Source organism: Pagrus pagrus (genome assembly GCF_965226575.1).
Source record: "Pagrus pagrus genome assembly, chromosome: 7".
NCBI lineage: Eukaryota > Metazoa > Chordata > Actinopteri > Spariformes > Sparidae > Pagrus > Pagrus pagrus.
In genome coordinates, this window is record NC_140191.1 from 29,692,910 (window position 1) to 29,720,334 (window position 27,425).

The following is a 27,425-nucleotide window of genomic DNA, read 5'->3' on the forward strand; positions in this document are numbered from 1 at the left end:
TGTCCTTTAGGCTGTCTAATAACCCCCTCTTAAAAACAACTAACGAGTGCTGGCTCGTTCCAACCACTCTCTGCTGCTAAGATACAGAAGTCAGTGGAGTAAGCTGCTGCTGACTGGGAACCCTGGTGTAATGAAAACAATATATTAGCTGCCTCTGCCCCCTGTACCGGATAATCAAACACCCTCCACATCTCAGTAACAAAAGCGCTGTGTGAATCTAGAGCTGCTGAACCCCCCTCCCATTAAGCTGTTGCTTAACTGTGCTGCCTTTCCTCTCAATAAGTTCATAGTATAAGCTATCTTAGATTTATCAGTAGCGTAGCTGGAGGGTTGTAAATCAGATACACGAGAACACTGTATCAAAAAACAACCACAAGTACCCCAAATCTCCTGAATACTGTTTGGGGGGGCAGAGTTTACAACAGGTAGTTTACTCACAGTAGATGGTGTAGCGAGGGTGGTGCAGGTTGTTGGGAGGTAAGCTGGTTGAGTTGGTGGCAGAGTTGAGTGACGTTGGAGCATAAAGCTTGGACCTCCCGGAGCATGTGCTCATGCTTGCCAACGAGGATGCCTTGGGCATTGAGTGCCAGGTGGAGGGATTCCAGATCCACTGAGGCCATTCTTGGCTAGATGATTCTGTTACAATTAGTATGTGTTATAGGACCCTGAAGTAGATAACAAGGCAGGGAGTAGTGTACCAAGGAAAGTTATTGAGGCTTCACAGGGTGTATGCAGGTATGAATAGTCCCAGGTTCTGGCTGGAGAATCCGCCGGAGAAGAGGAGGTCGAGCTGGTGGATAGCGTAGAGTGTGGAGCTCAGGGGAACTCAGGGCAAGGCTGTTGGCTGCAGAGGTGCTGAAGGCTGAGTAACTGGAAGCAGGGCCGCTGGTAGATGTATTAAGTATAAAACACTGAAGGCAAAAGAGCAATGAGGCGCTGATTGCCAATCTGCTGCAGGTGTGTGTGAGTCAGCAGCTCCGGTGAGGGGAAACCCCGCCCAGCCTCTCATGCCTGGACTACACGAATACGATATATTCCTAAACGCACATTTTTCTGTCCAGTTGGGCCTCTCAACCACACGAACACGCATTTCACCCACATAAATGGAGATATTTTTAAACAGATAAAAACGTGGAGAAATAAAAAAATATCCGATTGAGTGGATCCGTGTAGCGATGTTAAACGGAGCTGGTGTTGACGCGATGACGTCAAGCTCCTAGCAACAAGCCGTTCGCACATGCGCATTGAGGCAAAACGGTTGTCAACAACAATGGCCGACATGTACTGGGCTATCTATGTGTGCTTTGCACTTTTAGGTCTCATCTCAGCTCTCACATGAACATAACGTTGTTGCAACAACTCCACTTCATCGTCGGTCCACACAAAAGATTCTATTTTCGTTTTCTTCGCCATAACTTTTTACCCTAACTGACACCGTTTGACTGCTTCTTCTGGACCGTTTGACTGGGCATGCTCATAACGTTCTTCTTCTGTGGTATTTTACATTTTGCTAATCGCCACCTATCGGACGGGCATGGCATTGCAGGTTTCAGAGGCGATCATTTTCGTTTTGCCTCTTCGTATGGACAGAGATATTTCTGTGGTGTGGACAGAGTTTTTTTTTAAAACGAGGACAAAAATATCCGCTTAAAAAAATATCCGTATTCGTGTAGTCCAGGCCTCAGTGCACCTCTGAAAGCATAACAAACACACAGAAAACACCACAGCACAAATCCACAAAAGAAAAATGACTGAATGTGACACCTTGACCATCAAAATATAGTAAACTTTTCATCAACTTTTCTGTCTTGTCATGTTTTGTTCAGGAGCTATGATGCAAAATACACAATTCACTTATGGTGGAAAGTAAAAAGGGTTGCCATGGCTGCCACATGACATTTTTGCAATGGCTCCATATCTGAAAATGTTCAGTTCCCCAAACTGTACATCTGTACCAATTCATGCTTCTATGGAGAAGTAAAAGGTTTTTTGACATATTACCCTGACTATCTAGTGTCATTATCACCACGTATCTGAATTCACCATTAACTGTTTATCTGATCAATTCATGATGTAGCATACATTGTAATCCTTGACCATCAAAACATAGGGTTAGACAGCATCTTTTCTGTGTTATTATGTATGGTTCAGGAGATATGATGCAAAATACATAATTCAATTACGGCCGAAAGTAAAATGTAGAATTTTTGCGATGGCTCCATCTCTGAAAAATGTTCAGGGTCCCAAACTGTACAAGTGTACCAAGTTTCATGTTTTATGAAAAAGTGAAGAGGACTAAGAGGGTATGCACAAGGTGATCCCTCTAACAGGCAAGGACGTCCTGCTGGCACTCGTCCAAGTGAAGTGACTGGCGTTGGGTTTCTTCCCATTCTATGAACATTCTCCATCGGCGGTGTAAATAAAAGTACGGATACCACTTACAGAGGGGAAAAACACTCACAGTGAGCTTCGTGACTATAAATCTGCTTGTGTGCGTGTGGTGTGTGTCTGTGTATGACTGAGAGACAGAGTGTAGTGACTACTATCAATTCAAAAGCCACTAAGAGGCTAAGCTCTCACTTGTTCCAAAAAATCCATGATGTCCAGATGCGTTTAACTGTTTAGTTTAACAAGAAGACTGACAAGCAATAATAATCAAAGGAAGACCTGACGGACAACAGAAAATACTGGAGCCTTACTCGCCCTCTTTGTTCCTGTCCTGCTGTGAAGTGAACAGGTTAAAATGTGAAACCACAACCAGGTGCCAATTTTGGAAGTGACTATAACCAAAAGGATGTGTGCAGCCAAAACAAATAATAAATAATAACACAGGTTAAATACAGATGTTGGCTTCTCCACAAAGAGTGACAGAAAGAGGGAAAAGAAAATGGAAAGTGAACTTTTGCACACATTATGTTTTTGTAAATTTTTGCTTTATGTTATTAACAACCTAGATTAACTCTGTACACTGCTTTGTCAGTCACATTGACCTGTCACCCGCACCCATGATATTTTCTGGTAAAGCTGACCCAACCCCGCCTGACCCACAGGTGTGTTCCCGGGTTACGGTTCGACCCGCGCATCACTTCTACACACAGTCCACAATCATCACAGACATTATACATTCAATACAGTCATGGTCAAAAGATAACATAGACTTGTAAAGAACATGTACTGTTTATCATTGCAGTCATGAGTTCCAATGATTTTTTTTTTTGTAACAAAAAAAACATGTATGAAGTTTGGTTAAAAAATTAATTTATTATAGGTCTTCTGAAAATGTAACCAAATCTGCTGGGTCAAAAATATACATAGAACAACTTGAATGATCAATTTTGGAGAATGGAACCAGCGACCATCTGACCTTCTACTGGATGACCCACTCTACCTCCTTGCTCCAGACGCAGCTAAATAAAGCTTGGGAAAACTCCAATGACCAGCAATATGCTTGGAGCCAGGCCTTTATCCCCCAAGAAAACCATATTGTCTCTCAAGCATGGTGGCTGTAGTATTATGCTGTGGGCTGTTTTGCTGCCAGTGGACCTGGTGCTCTGTTGGGACCCACAGATGAAGTCATTTATTGTGGATTTAGAGATGGACTCTGAAATGAAATCAGTTACCCAGAATCAGGTTATGTTTATATTGTTGAGGCTTCACATCTGAATCATCACATACCACTTACCACAGGTTTCTGTGTTGTAAATTATTTTACAGGCCGATTTAAATTAGTCAAATGTTAATATATACATTTTTTATCTTATCTTATCGTTTATCTTCACAATCTGCCAGCCCGGCTTCCACTCACCACCTCCCGCCCTAGATTTTATTATTATTATTATTTTTTTTTTTTTTTTACAAAAATCAGTTTGTAAAATAAATCCTTTACTCACTGATTTCCTGTTTCCATTCTCTGCATTTGGGTCCTAAAAATAACCTCACTGTAACACAAATATTAAATTAAATTAAGTGAAAATTAAAAATAAATAATTTATTCAAAAGAATTTCAGAATTGAAATGAACCTTTTCCTTTGAAAATTCTCTCTCTTTTTTTTATAACTCAAGATCAAAACTTGAACTTTCAGTTTCATTTTATTTTTATTTTTTAAATTAACAAACCCTTTTGGCTTTGATCTGGCTCCATAGGAATCAGGCTTGTATTAAAGTTTTTGAATGGTCTTCCTAAGTCCTGACTTGAACTCCATCGAGAACATGTGGACTGTTCTTTACAAATGCATGTAAACTTTTGACCTTGACTGTCTCATGCAATGTTGACCCCTTTTTATTTTTAAAACTCTGGAATAAGACAGATCTCCATGCAAGTGATCCGTACAGTATCTGGTAAATTTGACTGTCTTGCAGAAACCCAGATTAAACATAATTTACCTGGAAATGATGTCATTCAAATCGTTAAATAGAGATTATGTACATAAATGCTTTCAGGACCAGACTTTCATAGTTCTGCTCTTAACAGCTGCCTTTGCTACTCACTAGACACAGCAAAAGAAATACTCTCGAAATATAAGATATTGTAACAATTGCCTAATAACAGTCTGAACTCCTCCCTAATAAAAATGTGTAATTTATTTTTTGCCATTTCATGCTACACTGATAAGCACTGAAGGTGTTGTGCTACATACATGACTGTGCAGTATTCAGTACTTTTTCCCTCAAAAAATAGTTTTTAAAAATGTAGAACAGTCAGTTTGCTTATTTAGTTCAATAATTTGCAGGCCTATCTCTGTCAAATTTCAATTAATCACTGCAGTCAGTAAACTTATTTAGCTAGCTATCTTAAGTTACACTAAATCTGTGAGCGACAATCTTCAAAGATACTCACAATGTCTAACATGCTTTGCGATTAAATAATTACTTTAGTCATTTTTTGAAATTTTAATTATTTACAGAGAAATCTGATATTAATATTCCCCTAACATTTGAGTGCAAAGCAGCTAATTACATGCCGACCGGGAAGCTAAAGAACTTATTGTCTGCTGACGTTGAATAACAAGCTAACTGTCAGCTTGTGTTGGCTAGCAAGCTTTGCCAAGAGTTAAAATGTATCTTTCAACAATGAGCGCTGTCAAAGCGCTGTCTCTCTCCTGGTTCATGGATCTGAGACGGACGTGATGACGAGGTCATACAGTGTGTGAGTGAGGTATGTGCAACCCATAGCAACCATAGAATCCTAAAGTCATTTCGTCATTAACATCCGCAGTGACTTTCCGCTGTGTTTGCAGTATTTAGGCAAATTTATTTTATTTGAAAAACCTTAGAATTTCAATGAATTCACCCATCCTTTCACTCATTTAAAATATAATAGAATACGTTATCTATTTGTTCACCGTACATTTTTTAGATTATATTTATTTAGTTTTGTGGTTAAATTTTAAAATCTTAATTATCATCCTTAAACTAAACTTTAAGTTGAACCTGACAAATGTTCATGCTGTCATGCCTTTCCAGGTTCAGTAACAGATTAAAGGTCTCTGTCAGACTGTATTTTCAGATTAGGAGATGGCAGCTAGGGCGAGGGCACGAAGGGCGACACAGAGTGAAAGGACTGAAACTGCTAAAAAGGGAAAAAAAGAAAAGAAAAAAATACATACATAAAGGTTCAATAAATAAATTAATATGCCATTAACTGCACCAAAATAATATTGAAAATAAATGTAGGCATTAATTAATTTATACAATCTGACATTAACTGATATTTCTGATTTACTTTACCTCTGCATTTATTTACCTTTGTATTAATTTAACAATTTATTTACTTTCCTATTTTTAAAATTGTATTTATCACTTTATTCATTTTTTAATTTATTCATTTATGTATTGATTTCTGTATTTATTTATGTATTCTTCTCCCTATGCGTTTAAAATATTTGCAGCAATATGTTGCCTGCTCTACATGCAGAGATGTGGACTCGAGTCATGTGGCTTGAATTTGACTTAACGTGAACTTTCACTTAACACATCACTCATGACTTCACTTCAGATTTTACTCTTTTGATCTGAAAATGATTCAATATTATTATTATTTTCCTGAAAACAGATCCAGTAGCAGGCAGTTTCAAGAGCTGGAGAGAAAAGGTGTGTTTGACAGTGTATACAAGCAGACAGACAACAGATGATGTGTCTATTGACCACCTTTTACACTAAAAACTCTGCTAATCACTACCTGATCATTTTACTTATAATTGTTGCCGACTGGAAAGAAGTGAAAAGCATTGATTATTTCTGCAAATTTGTAGATTTAGTTGCACTTATCAAAAATGCTGCAATTTAAAGTAAGATTTGAAACGGGTAGCTTTTTTACTTTTACTGTTTTTTTCTCTTTTTTGTTTAATTCCTGTTTTCATTTTCACTGTGATTAGTCCATATCTTCATGGACAATGACAAGCTGTCAACTCCATGAAAAGAGAATAGTGCAATCAGGCACACACAAACTCAAACACATGCACACAAAGGTTCCAGTTGCCTCAAAGCTTTGGTCTTTTCAGCCCCTATAAGTTTGATTTTAATGTGACAAATCCCCCTGCTCTTGTCCTGTCTCACACTGGGACACACAGAAAGAGACAGGAAGTTTTTACCAAGGACAATTTATCCAATGAACATGAAGAGGTGATGGGATTAAATATTTTCAGACAAACCTGTCGTGGGGTAATAATCTAATATAACTGCATGTCAACTAGGAATGCTTACTAGTTGCTCAGCATTAAGTTCCACACAATGGGGGTCCTGCCTAATATAGACCAAGAAAAGCCGCTCTACTTTTGTGTAACCAGGGGTTTGCTTGGAGATTCCAAAACACAGACAACAGGAATTTGTTCATATACCACGCTACTTTTGTTCCTGCTGAACCCTGGTGAGCACTCTTGGAGCCCGATCAATAGATTGAGTGTAATTCTTGTGCCTGTCAGCAAGAAAAAAATTAATTTGTCAGCTGTCTTGGCATTGTGTCAGGAAATGTTTCACTGTGTGACCCCGGGGCCCAGTAGGAGGCTGATATGAAGAGAGGGTATATAAATGTCCAGGCAACAGCACGGGACCACAGTCTGCCTGCCTGACAAGACTGTCGCACACACCTTCAGCAGAGCAAGGTAAGACCGAAGGCCATGTACAGTGTTGTTGTACTTTGAAAATATTCACAGCTGTGTGTGATATACTGTGAGTGTAGTGTTATTGATGACTTGATGCGTTTCTTTTTGGTGAGGGGAATTTTAGGTTTTATAAGACCAGAAAAGTTGTTTAAATTGTGTAATAATACATGAGTTACGGATGACCGGCTTTAAAAGTTGATTTTTTTAGAGTGAATATTCTTAACTTTGACTGGTTAAAACAAAATGTATTTGTTGATCTGGCAACAATTTAGATAGACTAGTCTACATTACATCCTCCGGTGTGGGGTTGGCTTTAAAAAAGCATTCAGACTAGAGCTGAAATAATAAGTCAATTAAATGATCAGCTGATCAACAGAAAACTACTTGGCAACCATTTTCAGAATCTGAATCAGAATCAGAAATACTTTATCGATCCCCGAGGGGAAATTGTTTACGTTACAGCTGCTCCCATTCGAAGTTCAGAATATGCAGAAAATAATAATAAGAATAATAACTATATATAAACAAGAATCAAAACAAAAATATAAGAAATGTACACTCCGCTAAATATACATATATACAGAGCAATAAATAATGCCAAAGTTGAAAACACATTTTCCATTGCACACTGTTTGTTTCTCTCTAATTTGCAATTTAAGACAAAGTGTCCAGAGTCCTCCTATTGACTCAGAGTGTCTGACACTCAGAGCGAGGGGTTGAATAGTTTGATGGCCACAGACAGGAATGATTTCCTGTGGCCATCGTTAATAAAATTAATTGACCATTTTGATGGTTGATTAATGTTTTCATTCATTTTTCAGTAAGAAATACTGAAAAAATGTGAAACAGTCTGTAGTTACAGGCTCTTCGATGAGCTGCATAGCTGCTTTTCTTTGTCACTGTGAAACAAAAACTATATACATAACTCATTTTGGTTTGCACTAACAGGGCAATTTTCATATTTTCATATTTATTATTTATTAATGAGAATACACTGTTTATATTTGTACATATGTATATACGATTCTATTTTTATTTCTGCTCTAGTTCTTCTTCTTACCTTTTTATTATATTTATTTTTTACTATTATTGTTTATTGTTATATTGAACTGTCCTTTTGGCTGCTGTGACGCACAAATTTCCCCGTTTGCGGGACTAATAAAAGAATTCTGATTCTGATATCATTGTAAACTCAACATCTTTGTGTTTCAGTGAAACAAAAGAAGAGATTTTAAGACTTCACCTTGGACTGAGGGAAGTATAATAGGCATTTGCACACTGTTTTTGACATTTTATAGAATAACTGATTAAATAATCTGTAGATTTTAACCAAGAACAAAAATAGCTTCAATTAGAATATACAGAAAATATAATAGGTAAATTGGACCAAAAATTTTAATAATCACAACATTTCACAGGCTTTTCGGTGGTTTAGGTTGTGCTAGGGGAATCTAGACACTCTTTTTTTAACCTACAGCTCTGATGTTTTTAATGGGGATACTGGATATACTCTGATGCAGTTAAAACAGCCATAATACAGCCATCTACAATTTGAATGATTCAGTTTCTGACTCTCACAACAGATGGACATTTTAGTTCTGCCCTCCATCCTGCTGGTCATTTCTACTGTCCATGCTTTCCAGTATACGGAGCTGGTGCAGTACATTGACAGCCATCAAGAAGAATATGTGGAGGTACAAAATCTTCTTTTTCCGAGTCCAAACACTAGAAATGCTTTGTTTTTAGGTGAAAATGTTTTAAAGGTATGTAAGGTAAAATTTAAAATTAAGACAAAATAAGCCTGTAAGATTCTTTCCAGTCTTTAATTCTCCTACAAAGTTGACAAATTCCCTTAAAGGTTTGTGAGAATATTGAGTAATATAGTAATTAAACACCATTTTAAAAATACAAACCATTTTGACATGGTGCTCAGACAAAGTAGGTGGCGAAGACATGCAATATGGAAATGCTGTTTAAACGCTGAACTACACATAATGCTAAATGCATTAAACCAGAATTAGGATCATTTGTAAGTGAAGTTGATGACAGTAATTTGTTAATGTGAAGAATCATTATTCCTAGAGGTCCCTCTTAAAGGAACCGTTGCAGTATAACGAAAAGCAATTTTTTATGATGAGCAGATAATGTATAGCCATGCTTCAGTTTTCTTTACCTTAGACTGTGTGAATTAAGAGTTCATTTTGGTCACTGGAAACTAGTAGTGTGCAGCAGCGGCAAAGGGACTAGAATAAATTCAGTGCAGATGTTTCAAATGATGTGTGTGTGTGTGTCCGTGTGTTTGTGTGTTTTTTAGGCTCTGCGGGACTGGGTTGCAATCGAAAGCGACTCCAGCAATGTCTTGAAGAGACCAGACCTACACCGCATGATGGAGATGGTGGCTCAGAAGCTGAGGCTGATGGGAGGAAATGTAGAGCTGGTGGACATCGGAGAACAAGAAGTCAGTGACGTAGCACTTCCCTGCCTTCATAAATGTGGCAATATTAAGATATTAAAGTTTTGTATGTTATCATTAACTTCAGTTGGTTAGTAAATACAGTACACTGTATGCTGTATCTGTATTTCAAACAGAAGTAGCTCATCAGCGAGGGTAAATAGCTGATGACCCCACACACCCCAACCTTTTATTTATGAAAACACTCCTCTGTACCTCTGCCTGCCTGTAAGATTATCGCTGTTATAACGTTACACACTCTGAAACATTGAAATTCCTTCGATATTTGAGAAATATAAATACAGACTGAGACTGTGCTGAGTGTGTACCTAATTCAGTACCGGTCAGGCGCTCTTGCTGCACTTCAGGTTCCACCAAAGTTAAGAAACCTGAAAATCAAAATTGAGGGATGGAAAAGTAAAGCAAATGTATAACTGCAAATGTTCATGCTAATGTTAACTCTCCCTTAATGTCTGCAGCTTCCTAATGGACAGACAATAGCTCTGCCTAAAGTGGTGACAGCTCAATTTGGCAATGACCCAAACAAACATACAGTGTGTGTCTACGGTCATGTGGATGTCCAGCCAGCGAAGCTAGAGGACGGCTGGGCAACGGACCCCTACAACCTGACTGACATCAATGGTAAAAGCCTTTATGCTCTTTAGTCGCCATTGCCAAACCAACAAAAACTTTCAATTGTAATGGTTTCCAAGGTTTCCAAAGATAGCATATGTGTCAGTCTGAATTTGGGTGAAATGTGCATAAAATGACAGACAAAACATCTACTATATTTCCATCTGATGGCATCGTGCAGCCATAAAGAAAACATGGAGTCTTTGGTTGTAATATATTTAATTTTGTGTAAACTTCATATAAGCAACGGTTTCAAGCAAGAGCTGGAACAAGGTGATACACTAACATTGTATCATGCTGGCTTGTGAAATAATCTACAGGATTATTATTTTCAACCCCCAGCACAATCTCTTTTGTGCCTGCATTACATTCCTTTGACTGAATGAAATACTACATTCATGAACCCTAATGAAGTCACATGGATATGGTCTGATATGATATGGTCTTCAGGGGTGTCAAAAAGTGGCCACTTTCCACACAAAAGTTGTGATCTATAAAAACAAACTTGACGGGAGAATGTGCGCACCTGTAAGCAAACGCTCACCCATGTGTACGAACAGTTTGGATGCATTTGTGGTGAAATTAAGCAGATTGCAGAAATTAAACGTGAGAGGCGAGAGGTATTATTATTCTATGCATAATAATAAAACCTCTCACAGTTGATTTCACTTCAATTACAGATCTACGTTATCGCACTACTAGGACAACTTGAATGAACATATACAATATGTGCTTTGTAACCTCCAGCTCAACAACGAACACTTTGTTCTCTGTGCCAGAAATATGTATTTTCTTCATCTTTCTCTCGATGTGGCCATGATTCACTGTAAGAACCATCGATCAGCGGCTCATTTCCATGCGTTAACATTCATGAGGCACTTTACATTGACCATTTATGGTTGAATGTGGGTGTGGAGAGAGCAGTATATGAGCTGGGTCCACACGCGCACATTTCCAGGTTGATTTGGAATTTAGAAAAGGAAATTGCGCATTGTTGGGGGTACGCCAGGTTTAACAAATCATAATGTTTTTTGGCGCACAACATTTTCGGCATTTGGGCACAGGTAAAAGAACAAATTAAGTTTTGAGTGATGTGGATCTTTCAAAACTAATATGGATTTTTTGTCCAAATGTGCGTACCAATTCCTAATTGTTCCATGTTCAGTGAACAAGTAAAGGAATGTGTCCAAATTAACAAAAATTACTTATTCAATCAACAATGCTGAACACATTAAGAAGAAAGTCACCAAATGTTATTTTGAGGGTGTGAGTAGAGAGTGACAAAATGTTCATTTTTAAGTGAACTTATCCTTTAAGGGACAAAATGATTTTTTTTACAGGTATATGGAGTGTTTGGAATGATTGGAATGAATGAACTGATTGGAATGTGACTAAACTTTAGATAAACATCTGTTGAAATTAGATTAGATTGACAGAAAACTCCAATCATATCCAGAAAAGTGAGCTTTCAACTTTCCTCAGTTGCCAAGGAGATGGCTCAGTCTCCATCATGTGACCTGTTGAACTTCAGTCACTTGATAGCAAGTGGTTAGTTGGATTAGATTTCACTTCAATGTTTGATTTTTTTAAGCAGAAAAATCACCAGGCAACAAAAAAATCTACGAGGCAACAAAACAATATATCAGACATTCAAAATATTAACAACTGTACAATCAGTGTTTCATGTTGAGAACTTCACCTGCTCAGGTATACAGGTCAGCACACCAGCTTGGGACATTCCATTTAATCTCCAGCCCAACGTAACCCTTGACTCATTCACTGATTGTTGTGTTTGCAGGTAACCTTTATGGACGAGGAGCATCAGACAACAAGGCCCCAGTTCTAGCCTGGATCCATGCGGTGGAGGCTTTCCAGGCCCTCAATATGGTGAAAGAAAGTCCATACTACTGTATTGTATAGTTTGTCATGCCACAGATGTATAAAATCAAATGTATGAGGGAGTGGGAGCTGCAGAAGCACTGTGACTTCAAGTGAGACCAAAAGACAGATTAGAGCATTTAGTTGCAAATTATCATTGTCTTAATAAAAGTACTTGAAAATAAAGATGGAAACAGAGAGAGACGCCTCAGGCAACATAGAGCAAAAAGATTACTTCCATTTATTTGAGCAGACTGTTTCAGTCAAATCAAATACTTAACACATTAGGCGGGAACAAACTGCATACCCTCAGGCTGGTGAGAAAGAAGAGCTTAGCTTCAGCCAAACTAAACTGCAAAGTCACTGCCATAGTCTGTTCCCATCATCCACACTGCCATTTTGTCTTGTGAAAAAAATACCACAGCTGATGTTGCATATCAAAAAGCCTAAGCTAGATGCTGGATGCATTATGGGGTAAAGAACTGTGTGGGTGTTGACTAGTCTAGTTTCACACGCAGCTAAGGACTTAGGATTTTAGTGTCCGCAAGCCTTATTACAGTTTCAAAAAAGCATTCTTACCATTCAAAAATAACCGAGATTTTCCTCCAGCTCATTGTGTATCCTGACCATGTACTGTCACTGTGACTTACTGCCAAGCAGATATAATGGAGTATCACTGTCTTCCTTTCTGTCCACCAGGAGCTGCCAGTGAATGTGAAGTATGTCATTGAAGGCATGGAGGAGACCGGCTCTAATGGCCTGGATGCCATGATCCTGGCCCAGAGAGACACCTTCTTCTCTGATGTAGATTACATTATCATCTCAGACTGCGGCTGGCTCAGCAGACGGCCCGCTCTCACCTACGGCACCAGAGGAAACTGCTACTTCTATGCTGAGGTTGTACATGCGCACACACATAAACACACAATTTTCAAATAAGAGGTGCTTAATTCTTCACTGTCACATTCTGCAGCTCTTCAGGCTGTTTCATGATGAAGGTTTCCTCTGGTGTGTTTGCAGGTTGAAGGACCTAAACAGGACTTACATTCTGGTGTTTATGGAGGCACTGTGATCGAACCAATGACTGACCTGATTGGCATTCTTGGTGAGTGTATTTTTAGGTAGTAATCATTCATTCAATAATTCATTCAATCACTCAGTCATTTATAGGAGAATAAGACACCGAGCCAAAATCAGCAATATGTCAGGTACCAGCTGGGGCAAAATTTCTTATTTTTATTTTTATTCAGCCTTTATTTGAACAGGAAGTCTCAGGACTTGCATTATCTCTTAATGGAATACATTGATTTTTCTTGTCACCAATTACCATGGAAAGACCAAAACCAATATTGTGGCAGTACCCCTCTCAATACTTTCCGACATCCCTACCCTGTCTGTGGCACTTAGCTCCATGCCTTTTGTTTCCTATCGAAGACATAAATACAGAATAGATGAGATGTAAGTGAAGACATAAAATTAAGATTTAAAATAATAATAATCAGAATAATAATAATGAGGCTATCAGTGTGACTCCTTGATGTGTTTTTCATCATTCAATCAATCAACCAACAATGGAGCTCCATGGCAGAGGGGAAGAGGATATATCAGGCTTTGATACACACACAATACCTTTTAGGATTACCTTTTAAGATTACCACAAACTGAATTGAATTGAACTGAAATTGAATTAGATACATGTGGCTTAAGAGCCCCTTACGTTCCCAATGCATTTGTTGCATGCTCTGCTTTGGTCTGTAATTCAGCCTTATTTACTCGCCTCACCTCTGCATTGTACCATTTTGGGTGCCTCAATTGAATATAACCTTTCTCATGTGTTACTTTAAAAACAACTCTTGTACAGCTCAATTAAACAAACTAATCTGAATGTTAATGACAAATATGACTGAGAGATCACAATGTATTTCATCAATAAGTTGGTAGACATAGTTTAATAGAGTTGTTTAGTGTATAGTATGACTGAGATATCTTTAAGCAAGACACTAAAGGTGCATTGTAAGAAATTTAGTTTAAAACATTAACAAATTAACTAACATTATTTATAGAATGTACTGTGTTATAGAGATGTCTACTGAAGTTACTGAAACTCAAGTTTCAGTAGTAGTCTGTATATATGTCATTGGGGGCCTTTTCCCCCTCCTCATACTATTAGCACGTACTGTTTTTAAAATCCTCACCACTACATGAAACAACAACCTCCAAGCTACAACTTAAAAGCTTAATCTAAACTGTTTGCTAATGGCACAAATGTAAACAAGCTATAAGCTGTTACGTTTTCTATTACAGGGATTTAGCCATTTTAATGCTAGGTTGGTTTACCTTCACTATTACAACAATCACTAACTCTGGTTTGGTCAAATGAACCCTTATTCACAGGGTTACATGTTTTCCCCATTGCATCTCTGATCCCCAACTTTCCTGTTGCTCCTCTCTCACTTTATTTGTCTCCTGTCCCCCCCTGAACCCACTGTGCATTCATCATCCATGGAGAGTCCAGGTCAGAGCTGCAGTAAATCAGCTCAGTACTGTTGTTTCTTGTTGTCAAACTGACCTCCATAGGTCTCAGAAACTGTGCTCTCTGTCCAGCCATGTTCAATGAGAGGCTGCTGAACCCGTTTCCATTGCCTCCTCCCTTTCCCACACCTGGGCCTAAAAATCCTCTTTTGGCTGTCCAAAATTCCTGTGCCAGCAGTATAAACACTCCCCCATTAGTCCAGCCAACTGCTGGCTAACTAGCTAGAGTCATAGATATATAAAGGAAATACAATTAGCAGCAGTTAATGGTTACTCTGGTGGTATGCTTTTCCTTATTCCATTGGAGTATAAAATCAACAGGTCATTCTTACATATTGCATCTTTCAAACCACATGAAATGTATCCTTTAGTAACTTCTTGCCTTAGACACACTGATCAGCCCCAGCGGTAAGATCCTAATCCCTGGGATCAGGGAGGCTGTAGCTCCCCTCTCTGATGAAGAATGGAAAATGTACCAGGACATCCAATTTGACCTTGACAACTACAAGAGCAAGATCGGTGTCAACCAGCTTATGTACAGCAACAAGGTTAGGGTATAATCTTGAAAATTGTCAAAATAAATTAAGGCAAGGTGGGCGCAACAAGATATGTGACTGTCATTGTATGTTTCCTGTAGGTGGACCTGCTGGCCCACATGTGGCGCTACCCCACTGTCTCCGTCCATGGCATTGAGGGGGCCTTCTCTGACCCTGGCACAAAAACTGTCATCCCTGCTAAGGTTACTGCTAAGTTTTCCATTCGACAAGTTCCCAACATGGACCCTGCTATGGTCAAGAAACAGGTAAACAGGATGTGAATGCCCAGCCTAATGTAGTCTTCTGTAGAATAACAATAATTTCTTCCCATAAACTACCTCTGCTCTTAACTTGTTGATTCAATGTTTTAGGTAACAGACTACCTTCACTCAGTGTTCGCCAAGAGGAAGAGTCCTAACAAGCTGACAGTCACTATGGTGATCGGAGCCAAGCCTTGGCTGGCTGACACTCAGCATCCTCTGTATGAGGCCGGGAAGGCTGCTGTCAAAAGAGGTACAGAACCTCACATTAAACACATATCACTGCATTAAAATCCTTTATACTAAGAGTCAAACTGTAAAAAACACTTTTTATATGCCAAATTGTGTTTCCTCTTGTGAGCTTACCTTTATTTATTACAACAATGTCTAATCACGTATCTTCTTTCTTTTTGCTTCATTGTATGTAATGGCGGAGATTAGGGAGTAATTTGCTTGACTTACCAGATGTAGATTGTTGGTATAAAGTCTGTCATTGGGGGCCTTTTCCCCTTCCTTCTACTATTTGCCTGTACTGTTTTCAAAATCCCCACCGCCACATGAAACAACAACAACAACCTCTAAGCTACACTTTACAAGCTGAAACTGGCAAGCACTTTAATACTGACCTGTGCCCTAATGATGAATGTGATTGGATTGAAGACATGCAAACACATTTATAGTAAAGCTATATCCTGCAGCTATAATTTATGTAGTAGTTTAGAATCTCAAGGTTTTAAAGTACAATATTTCTCTCTGAAATGGAGCGCAGAATTTGGGCAATTTAATGCACAGGCTGTCCTAGGTTTCAGTCCAGGGCCTGGAACTACATAAATAGTCAAATAAAGTATCAGTAATTTATATTTGTACTTAAGTATATGAAAAAATACTTGGATGTAGGCCAGCAACCAAATAAAGCAACACTTACAATCTAATTAAAACCAAATCAGATAAAGTCCCTCTGAGCCATCCAGCATCACGTGCACTTATTCACTTCTTTGGGCCTGTTACACCCCAGTGAGCAAAGAGTGCTCTAGATCACGTCTTTTAGACATCATTTATGGACATCCAAGACGTCTAGAAGACGTCCTCTGGGGAGCCAGAATGAAAGTTTTTCATACGTCTTTTCTGGACGTTGTATAGACGTTTATATATTGTTTATCGACTAATTCTGGCTGTCAGTGGATGTCTAGATCATGGCCTGGTCATGTCAATAGTCAGGCCATAATCTGGACATCCACTGACAGCCAGAATTAGTTGATAAACCACATATAAACGTCTATACAACGTCCAGAAAAGACGTATAAAAAACTTTCATTCTGGCTCCCCAGAGGATGTCTTTCAGACGTCTTGGATGTCCTTAAATGACGTCTAAAAGATGTGATCTAGACCACTCTTTGCTCACTGGGTACATTTCTTTCAAATTACTGAGGGCTGCCAGAGTTCTACTTAGAAACCCCCTAGTTTCAACAGTGAGTTGAGACTTTGTTGCATCACTGACCTTTTAACCTATGGCACTATAGTTTGAGATTGTTGACCAGGTTCCTGCTGTGTGTTTTTTTTTTTAAAATGGATTAAAAGCTATAGGTTGATCAGTTCTGTAAAGACTCTTCACACCACATTTATGGTATTACTTTTATTCCTGCTTTTGGCTTCTCTTGATGACTCTTAACAAAGCATTTATAATTCTATAGTGTTTTAGGAAATCTTGCTTAAATGGCACATGTGATATATAATTTCTCCACATGTCCAGCTGTTTTATTCTATGACAAGTTTCCATTACACTCGAATATAAAATGTCCTACCTTCTCCAGTTTTTGACATGGACCCTGATCTGATCCGTGAGGGTGGGACCATCCCTATTGCCAGAACCTTCCAGGACGTGACGAGGAAAAGCATCATCATGATGCCCATCGGAGGCTTTGATGACGGGCTGCACTCCCAGAACGAGAAAATTAGCAGGTTTGTCTTCTTAAACAGAGACCTATTTCATTTAACAGGGAGTTTTGAATAAAACCTTTATTGTTCATTGTTTATCTTTTCTGTTGAGGCTGTCAGACTGTTCAGACAATCACAAGATGCAGGAGAGAAACTGGGATTTAATCAGAAGGAAAGAATCTGAACCCCCAGGGCTCACATTGTCTTATCCTCTCTTAATCATCCACATCCTTGAACTAAAATAATCCTTGTTACGATGTAATTTTGGAAATTTCAGTTTCTGCAGATAGATAGATAGATATGATGCAACTTTATGTTTCTCTAGGTTCAATTTTATAATGTGACAACACTGTAATTATGGTCTGGTTAGTTTTAAGCATGAAAAAAACAGTTTGGTTTAGGAAAAGATCATGTTTTGGCCTACCTGGTACAGGTCTGGAAAATATCTCAATGTCTTGTTAAGAATATCCAGTGGTGTCACGTTAAACATAGAAACGTTAAACGCTGCCTCAAACAGCAGTCTCTTGCTTGGCAGTCATGACCACTGTTCCCTCCACTCTCTATCAATAATGTCAGCTTATATACAGTACATGTAATATGAATGTGATATGACACATTATAGAAATGTTGACATGATACATATGATTCATACAAATTTGAATGTATCTGTGGTTTGAAGAAATGTAAAATGCTAACATTTTATTCTGTAAGAAAAAAAGAAAAGTTGATTTTTGAGTCTTATTCCCAACCCATCTAATACTGATGCTTTGGGATTGTAGGACGGGTCAGCCAGCATCCCTAGTTGGGAATGAGACTCAAAAATCAACTTTTCTTACAAATAGGACCTTTAAGAAGGTATTATGTACACATACTGTATGTCACTGTGTATGATGGTGGAAGTTTGTAGAACATGATTGTAAATGCAAAGTAGTCTCAGATGTTGTCCCACACATGCTTTGCTTCCTGACTGTCTCCATCAAACTTAACCTTTGTCTTCCTTTAACTTCCTTCTGCCAGGTACAACTATATCGAAGGAACCAAGTTATTTGTCGCCTACCTGAATGAAGTATCCCAAATTAAGAAGACCGGTGTGTAATGTTTCATGCCCTCATTAAATGACCTCTTAAACCATTCCAGCTACAGTGAGCTCTCCCTGAAACAGTATTTCACTGTGCCTTTATCTGTCTTTCATCCATTTCGCTGTGTGTTGCCAAGCTTTTATTTATCTGCATCTCAAGCACCTCCACCCTGGTAATGTAGTCAGTAAAAGTATTTTTGAATAACACCTTTATTCTACTCATGAATGTAGCCAAAACGAGGAGCAGTGAAACTATCTACCTATCTAGACATTGTGAGTGAATGTAGCAGCATGTACGAGTCCTATTGATTGGTCAAAACGTGAAGTGATCTCATGTTGCTGTTCTCGTCACTCACTTTGCATATGTGGTATGTGTTTGTGCTCTGTATAATGTCAGACAGTACTGTAAGTGTGTGTATGTCATGTAGTAAAAGCTGTAATAATGCAACCATTTTGTTTTTCTATTATGTAAGAAAGTGTCAAAATGTTGAGTGTTAATAATAAGACCAACACAGAGATATTGTTTCGCCAGTCATGAAACATTTATTGAGCACTGAAACATTTACTGAAGCTGCACAGACAGATGTGCTGCTGCCAGCAGATGCTGTATGTATAGGCAGAACCCAGCCATTGTCTGGTGTTGGAGCACTCTACACAAGACAAGGTCCTATTCAAGACAAACACTTGCTTTACACTTGCTTTATTCATTCATCTGTCAGTCAATATTGTTGCAGTGTAGCTTAGTTTAATGAAAGAGGTGTTGCGCATACTGTAACACAAAAAACAGTAATAATAATTGCACAAGTTTTTCTTTTATATACATATAAAAAAGAAAATAAGCTTATTATGACTAAATAATGCACTTGTTCAGATTGAGATTTTTGTTATGGTGCATTTAAAATCCATAGTTAAAGATTCAGTGTTTAGAATTGATTGGCATCTAATGGTAATTTTGTAGGTTGCAACCAACTTAAAAAATACCCATCACCTTAGCCTCCTCCACAGTGACTGCTAAAAATGCGAAAAACATGAAAGGCCCTCTCTATAGCCAGTGTTGGTTTGTCCATTCTGGGCTACCGTAGAAACATGTGGTGCAACATGGTGGACTCAGTGAAGGATGATCTGTTCCCTCTGTAGATATGTAGCATGAATGTGAACGAGGTTAAAAGAAGTTGAACTTCCAAATGTTTCATGCAGAGATCGTAGGTTTATTTGGTCACAGAAAAGACCAAAAACTACATTCATAAATATTGTAATTGAGGGTTATAATTTGAGCCTATACTAATGAAGATAATAAAATAACAATACAAGGCCCTGTGGTCTGAACCAAGATGGCAAATTTGTTCACAACCGCAGCGCATATAGAGGGACTCTTTCTCTTTTTGTACCTTTCACAATTAAAGCACTATATTGCGTATACACTGCATAACTGCAGTGGGGGACTTGAATTCACTTTGACCGTTTCACGAACATCAACATTTATATAAATATATTTTCAACATTTTGACTAACACAATTCATAGCATTGTATGCATTAATTAATCGATTGAGAAGAACAAAAAGAGAAGAACATATTTTATTAATTAATTAATTCTTTGCCTAATAGTTGCTAAAACCGGCAAAGTACTCAACCTCGAGCAAACACAGGGATTGTCCATGTAACTCGATTTTGTTTTGTTTTTTTGCAGAAAAAACATCTAAATCCCAGTCAAAATCTCAAAGTTCCTAAAAGTACCAAACTAAATTGTGGGGACTTTGCATAACAAATGTATAAGACATTAATATTATTTAATTTTGATGTGATGTTGCAGCCATGAAAATTATGGCAATGATCAGTTTTAGTATATTTCTTAATAAAGCTTTAGATAGCTTGAAAGGTGTGTTTTAACAAGCAGGTATGATGGCATACAATCTGGGATTTTTTTTACTTTAAAACTACTGAGGGGGAATTAAAGAGACATTCAGGGTTCAGGATGATGGTGAATATTGTATTTCAATTCTGTCGATAGATTGCCTTAAATCCTACACACCGGACCTTTAATCAGCTCTGGACACACTAGCAGTCATATAAAAGACAGTTCATAAAATTAGAAAACTTTGCAGATAGCAGTTACAGATGATTTCAGGTATCATTTCAACCTCCAATGACACTGTTGCATTTTGTAAAAGTACACATATTTGCTATATTTTATTCTATATTGAAGAAAGATGTTACTGTTATCTTGCACAAGTACTTATCCCAGCAGAAAGTAATGAGGAGGAACCCTGGTGTTGTGAAGAAGCCGTGTCTGACATTTCAGCGGCCTGATTCACAACACCAGCTGACCCTCCCCACCCACACGCATTCACAGCATTGAGGCAGTATGAAGGCTGAAGTCAGGAGTTCATCTTCAGTGACAGAAACAAGCCACTGACAATACACCACCCAGTGTTTATAGCTACTTTATTGTTGTCAGAGGGTACAGACACTGTGGAGCCACAGGAGTAGAGGAGTATACCCACCTTTAATTCAAGCCTTTACAACAGAGACCATCAATTCACTTTAATAACCTTAGAAGTAGTGAACTGAGAATACTCACCTCATGTCTGTGGTACACTTATGTCCTATGCTACAACTATTTAGCTGACTGCAGTGGTAGTGAAGGTTAACAATAAGAAACACTCTAGATGTGTCTCATTTCTCTTATTTGTCTTTTCCTCATGTCTCTCCACAAATCCTCGGTGGGAAGGAAAAGACATAAGTGAGGGAAACGTGGATGCAATTTAGGTGAAATGGGATGTACCCTCCAACTGGACAATGAGGCTAAGCTGGGACAGAGAGCAGCATGGGTGCAGTAAACACTGTTTCCACTGGAGGGCACTTAGAACACAGCAGCTCTCTTGTCCCCTCACTCACTTTTAGTCTAATGATCTGGTGCCAAGCTGGTCACACACCACAACTTAACCTACTGAAAATAAGACAGAAAATCAAATTAAAGCTGGAAAATCTGCTTTCAAATAAATATTGTGTTTGAAAATTAGGGTTAAAAACTGCATGATTTGATTCATGGGGACCCTCAGAAGTAATCAGGAACTGAGTCACATAATTGTAAAATGTGTGTATTGTTAAAAATATAGTCAGTGGTTATTTTTAGCAGAAATTTTGTGTGACTGCACAGTGAAACTCAAGACAGTCCTCAGATGTAACAGTGCTCTATTTGGTTGCCTATTTATAAAGCACTTCAGTATTGAGGACAGGGCCGTGATGGAGCTGAGAATAACTTTGGTTTAACAGCAGCAAGCCTTAATCCACCTTGAAGCAGCCCGCTGTGTATGCAAACTGAAATCATGTCACGGTAAAGTGGGTTTACAGTAAAAGGATCTTCAAGCAATGTTCCTCTTCAGTATAACATGTCCTTTCAGTAAGTGGAGTCACTAATATGTCTGTGTACTGAGATCATCAGTTGAAGGATTGTGGACAAGCTTGTCTGTTTTGGGCAGGCTGGTGTGCTTTGTGACCTGCTAATGATCACATGGCCATGAGCAAAAAAATCATTGTCATTCTATGAAAATTAAAGATAATAGTCTTGTCTGTTAGAGAGATTAGATTACAGATAGACAGCTAATATGTAACAGTGTTAGAGGGAGTGTTTAGAAATACCAAAAAAACACCTTGTCAATACCCAATTACAAGAAAAAATCTTGAATACAAAATGTAAACAAATCACATTTATGTGGGGATACTTGAGAGTAGTTTTTTATGTTGGGTTATTTTACATTTTCAAATTTATGTTTGCATTTAAACAGAAAATAATATGGAACAAAACCCACATGTCCAGTAATAATGCTGAAGTTTAAATGTTTATTATGTGAATGTAGTGTGGCTGTAGTGAGGCGGAACGTTTGTGTTAGCTCTGGTTATATAGCGGCCCTCCCCTCCCGTTGCTTCCTCAGAGGCAATTTGGAATGAGACAGAACAGAACACACCTCGTCCTCATTGTTCCTGCTTTTATCTGCTTCACGTATTTGTTACAGTGGTCTTCACTCCTGAGACGCATAACATAAATGTTATCACCAAAGTATAGCCAAAGTATTGAAAGTAATGGACCCTTTGAGTGTCATATTCTTTTCTATAATGTTATTGAATAATTACATTGGGGATTCAGGCCATTGATCGAGGGCACATTGGTGGTGAGGGAGGGCTGTGCTGTTTTCATGCTCCCGTCCCAGATTCATCCTGTCAGTCTGGGGACCAAACTGGCAAATTTCTAGGCATTACTTTAATTTTATCTATTTTTTTACATACAATAGATTAGAAAGGGGAGAAAAAACTACGATATTTGCTGCTGAAATGTAATGAAATATTAAGTAGAATAACATCAGCCTTTTTGTAGGTGCCTGATACTGTGTCACCGGGCTGTGCTGAAATGTGGGGGATATGTGCACTTGATGCTGCATCGCTGGGCTCCTGTGAGGTGGAGGGGACAGGAGCGCTCTATGCTATATTTACGGGCTGTGCTTGACATGGAGGGGATGCTGCATCGCTGGGCTCTTCTGAGATGGAGGGGACAGGAACACTTGCTGCTGCATCGCTGGAAGTTGCTGAGGTGGAGGTGTCTGCAGGTGGCTGAGTATTTGCAGGCGTGGAAACAAAATATTTCAAAAGTGCATCTGAAGAGAGGAGTATATGTGACCACTGGGTGTTACATTATATTCATAAAAAAGTCCCTGATAGCGAAACTCAGCCAATAATAGCACTTAAGCCACATTATAGCCAGTGGTGAAGGTATTCAGATGCCTTTACTTAAGTAAAAGTGCCATGTATATATATGTATATATATACACATATATACACACACACACACACACACACACACACATATATATATATATATATATATATATATATACATACACACATAAGCACCTCTAAATTGTACTTTGTAGTACAGTAATTGAGTAAATGTGACTTACTTAGTTACTTTCCACCACTGATTATAACCTTTAACATTCTAAGCACAAACAGCAAGAGTAGTGCATACATGCACTAAACATGTATTGAGTGAGCACTTCTCTCACATGATGCATGCTGTTGACTAAGACTTATCATGAGATTCAAAGGCTTGAAACTCTTAATTACAAACAAAATTAGATGGAAAAGGGAGAACCTTTTTAATTGACTAACCTGTTAAAGGCAGGGCTATCATTGGCTAACTTGACTAAGATGTCAATAAAAATGTATGCCTGGTTTCGCGAGGCAGACAGTCAATGGTTCGTGCATCACACTTAAAAGAAAAAGTGTTATTCATGTCATGTTTCAGTCACAGGTAAGTCCAGTGAGTTGATGGTGCTGGGAAAGTGTAATTAGGAGGGTGGTGATGTGCCATTAGTTGCTGCAGGAAACATAGAAAAAAGACCCTATTTAACAGGTAACGTAGATATATTGCAAGTTTTAGAAAGAATTGTATTTAAATATTATTAGAAAAAATAGTAAATCAGTTAATCATTTTTATTTATTTTTTCTTACCTTATTTGGGGCGCTCTATGGATGGATGGCGTTTGCCTATACTGCCTATGCCACTGGCCCGCCCTGGCCCTAATGAAAAACCAGCACCATCAATCAAAGATTAAGGAGAGACCTAAGAGCTGAACATTTAAAAACATTTCAGATATTTCAGGCACACTTCCTGCTTCCTGTCTGTTGGATAAATCTGCACCTTTATAGTGGGTGACTTTAAATAATGTCCACCAAGCAGTTTGAGGGTGCTGCTCGGTCTTCCTGCCTGACCAATTCAGGACAGGTTACTAATTCTTCCTCAAGCTGCCGTGTCACATCCACTAGCAATACATTTCTCCTAATCCCTTTGTATCAGGTTCGCTGGCCTTTCTGGTTAATCTAATTGCGACAAAGCTCACATAAGGGCTATTGTGCCAAAAGAAAGTTCTTTTACAGTTTCAATTGAATGACTAGCCGGCCCAGCGGAAGACCAGTGTCCTTCAGACAAAGAATGTCACTGTGCATAAAGGACAGAAACACTTAAGTGAGGAGGAGGGAAAAGAGGTGCAGAATGTGGGGAAAAAGGAAACCCACCCACCCTTAGCTTATTTCAGACCCAAAGGTTTGGAGTTTTATTCCTAAAGTGAAGGAGCACAAAGATTTAACTGACAATCAAAACTAGCCAAGGCCAAACTAACAAGGATGTGAGCTTGAAGCTTTTGGGCAATGGCTTATTTAAAGGTGTTCATTGGTTTCCATTGTTCCTATTCTTTTTCTTTCTTCTTTTGTCGGCAAGATTTGTCCTTCTCTTTAGCTGCTCACATAAAACCTGCAGAGATCTGGTTTGTTTGTACTTACAGAAGGACTTTATGACATGTTATGTTAATTTCGATTTGTAATAGTTTCTTATTGGATGTCTGACTGAATGGTTCCATCACCAGGAGGAAGAACTCTGATAAAGGCCCTTGTCCGGCCTTCCTCACAGCTAAACCACATCATTCCAGAGCTTTAGTGTGTCCCTTGGTTTCCTCTAAATGTCAGAATTGATCTTAAGATTTCCCTCCTGGTCTACAAATCTCTCAGTAGGCTCAACATGTTGAACCTGTGAGTCAAGTAGGTCTCTTTGCTCATCTGGATTCAATGTTTGGTTCAGCTCAACCCCCTCTGGCCATGGGGAGCTCTTCAATAAGTTGCAGACAGCTGAATTTGTGAGTAAAGCTCTTATTTCTATGCCCACTTGTTGATTCTGTTAGCCAATAAAGGCAATGCTTGTGATTACCCGCAAAACCAACAGCAAGATGTCAACAAATAACAACATACAGCTATATACAATATATTCATGTTGATGCACATATATTGCCTAGTGCCAGTGCACTTTATTTATACTGTAGAGAGGCAGAAAATAAGGGTGTTGAGGTCAGAAAGGGTGGGGCGGGTTATTGTCACAATGAAAGACTGAATACTTTGGAAGTGATCAAATCAAATCAAATCAAATAAGTAAGTAATATGTGTTATGACCCCAGCAGTCATATGAACACTTATAATGTATGTGCTTTAATTTCAGAGATCTTTTCTCTGTTGTGTTACCTGAGTGTGTGATTGGCTGCAGGTGCGTTTGGCTGATTGAATGAATGATGCCTGTGTGTGTAGGTTGTACAGGGAGCTGAAATGGCAAAAGAAAGGCAAAGCCCAATGAGCCTCACACTGTAGTATCCATGATTTTACTTGTGCCCCTCTCTTTGAGAGGCCCAACAGCTGTCCTGCTGTTTTCATCTATGTTCCATTCATCACAATGTTTTACTTAGCAGACACCTTTTGGAATGACTTCGTCCCCAAAACAAGACAATATAAGTGTCTAACAGACTGAATTTATTAAAATAAGGAACTGAAGAACAATATATTCTCAAGGTAACGATGATGCCTGTCTTATACATTCATTGCAAAAGACTGACACATGCAATAAATAACTCTTATTTCCCAATGCTCTACAGTGCTTCATGTTTAGATCCCAGTGTTTATTTGACTGCATTTGTATGATTTTTCTTCTTTGTTTTTAAAGTTTTTGATCTTGGCATTATGTCTTTTTCTCTGAATGAAATAACAAAAATGGATCATTTTAAATTGATTAATTTATTTAACAAACATACAGCCTATCTAGATTGTATCCGATTTTGTTTTATTTCCTTCTGCAGCAGTGGATCTGCACATCATTTCCTGTTTTGTCTTGTCATTCAGTTGTGGCCATAGGAACCAGAACATTTTGTGCCCATGTATCTTTGTAAAACAGTATTTCTTAAAATGTTGTGCTTCATGCACTGTGTCCTCTGTGTTTCATTTATTTTCTGTGGTTTGTCAAATCCTCCTTACACAAATTTGATTTGACTTGTAATAAAGAAGTAGAATCTCTGGAAGTAGCTGAAAGTCAAGATAAAATGCCCACTACCAGTATAAACTACTGTACTACAACTCTGACATTCAGCACAATTAACCTGCTGTAGCTCCACACTAAACAAAGTTATTGAAGGCCGGTCATCAATACTGACACTATTTTCATTCATAAAGGGAAACATTGACTCACAGTCGAATTGAGTCAAGGCAATTTCTGACACTTGAAGTTCCTGAAAATCAACAGGACAGGATGCCCTTGAGCAAACCACTTAATGCTGGGTTACTACAACTTGGGTCTTGTAGTTTTAGCCATGATGTCTCTCAGTTATAAGACTGTAGTCTGCAAAGTTATTCCTAAAATCTGGGAACATGGCAACATTACTTAAGTCCAGCAGGGCAGGTATAGAGGATCCTATGAACGCTGACTTCCTGGTTCAACTTTGACCTTCTATAGTTGTCGTAGTTGGTGGCACACAGTTTTCCTGTGCAATAAAGATTTATTACTGACATTTCTAGTGTGCTCAGTTTGACCTTTTTAAAAACAATGGTTTAGATAATCTGGATAAACTGTTGATCATTTTAAATCTTTCTTATTGTCTGAATTCTTGTTTCTTGTCTATGGAAGCAAGGAAATACCATAATGATTTGGATTATGTAAGCAACTGAATAACCAATTGTAAAACGGGCCTTCCGATTATGGTTGAACTTGAAATGCCACTTACATCTTACAGTTTTCTGAATATTTGTGATTTGAGTTCCAGTTGTCAGTTGGTTATCCCTGGCAGCTCGACTATTCCAGTTGGATTTTTTCATCTTGAATTTTGTCTGAACTCATCATTTACATTTATGGCATTTAGCAGACGCTTTTATCCAAAGCGACTTACAGTAATTCATACATACATTCATACACTGATGGCGCTGGCTGCCATGCAAGGTGCTGAGCAGCAAATCAGGAGCAGTTTTTGGGGATCAGTATCTTGTCCAAGGACACTTTGACATGCAGACCAGGGGAATCGAACCAGCGACCTTCTGATAAAAAAAGTTGCTGGCTCTATCCCTGAGCCACAGCCACCGCCACCGTATAATTTTAGCCACTTGATTTTTCAGATGTGAAAATTACCAATCTATTATTTAAATATTATATAAAATTTAGAAAA

At 38.4% G+C, this 27,425-nt stretch overlaps 1 protein-coding gene across 2 annotated transcripts; it reads left to right on the forward strand.

Annotated features, from left to right (window-relative positions):
* The first annotated feature begins 7,034 nt into the window (after window positions 1–7,034).
* On the forward strand, window positions 7,035–18,852 carry cndp1 (carnosine dipeptidase 1). Of its 2 annotated transcripts, XM_084357771.1 has the most exons (13): window positions 7,047–7,100; window positions 8,313–8,352; window positions 8,682–8,794; window positions 9,415–9,558; window positions 10,032–10,194; window positions 11,984–12,072; window positions 12,763–12,960; window positions 13,084–13,168; window positions 14,983–15,143; window positions 15,233–15,397; window positions 15,503–15,644; window positions 17,203–17,350; window positions 18,344–18,852. In XM_084357771.1, the coding sequence occupies exons 3-13, from the start codon at window positions 8,684–8,686 to the stop codon at window positions 18,420–18,422; spliced, it is 1,485 nt and encodes a 494-aa protein (XP_084213897.1). In that variant the 5' UTR covers window positions 7,047–7,100; window positions 8,313–8,352; window positions 8,682–8,683; the 3' UTR covers window positions 18,423–18,852. The 2 variants fall into 2 exon arrangements, with proteins under 2 accessions (XP_084213898.1, XP_084213897.1); XM_084357772.1 differs by lacking the exon at window positions 8,313–8,352 and having other exon boundaries at window positions 7,035–7,100; window positions 8,684–8,794.
* The last annotated feature ends 8,573 nt before the right edge of the window (window positions 18,853–27,425 follow it).

Coding starts and splice junctions, on each gene's coding strand:
- cndp1 (XM_084357772.1), top strand. CDS start 8,684: ATGGACATTTTAGTTCTGCCCTCCATCCTGCTGGTCATTTCTACTGTC. Junction 8,795..9,414: donor ATCAAGAAGAATATGTGGAG/GTACAAAATCTT, acceptor TGTGTTTTTTAG/GCTCTGCGGGACTGGGTTGC. Junction 15,398..15,502: donor CTGCTATGGTCAAGAAACAG/GTAAACAGGATG, acceptor TCAATGTTTTAG/GTAACAGACTACCTTCACTC.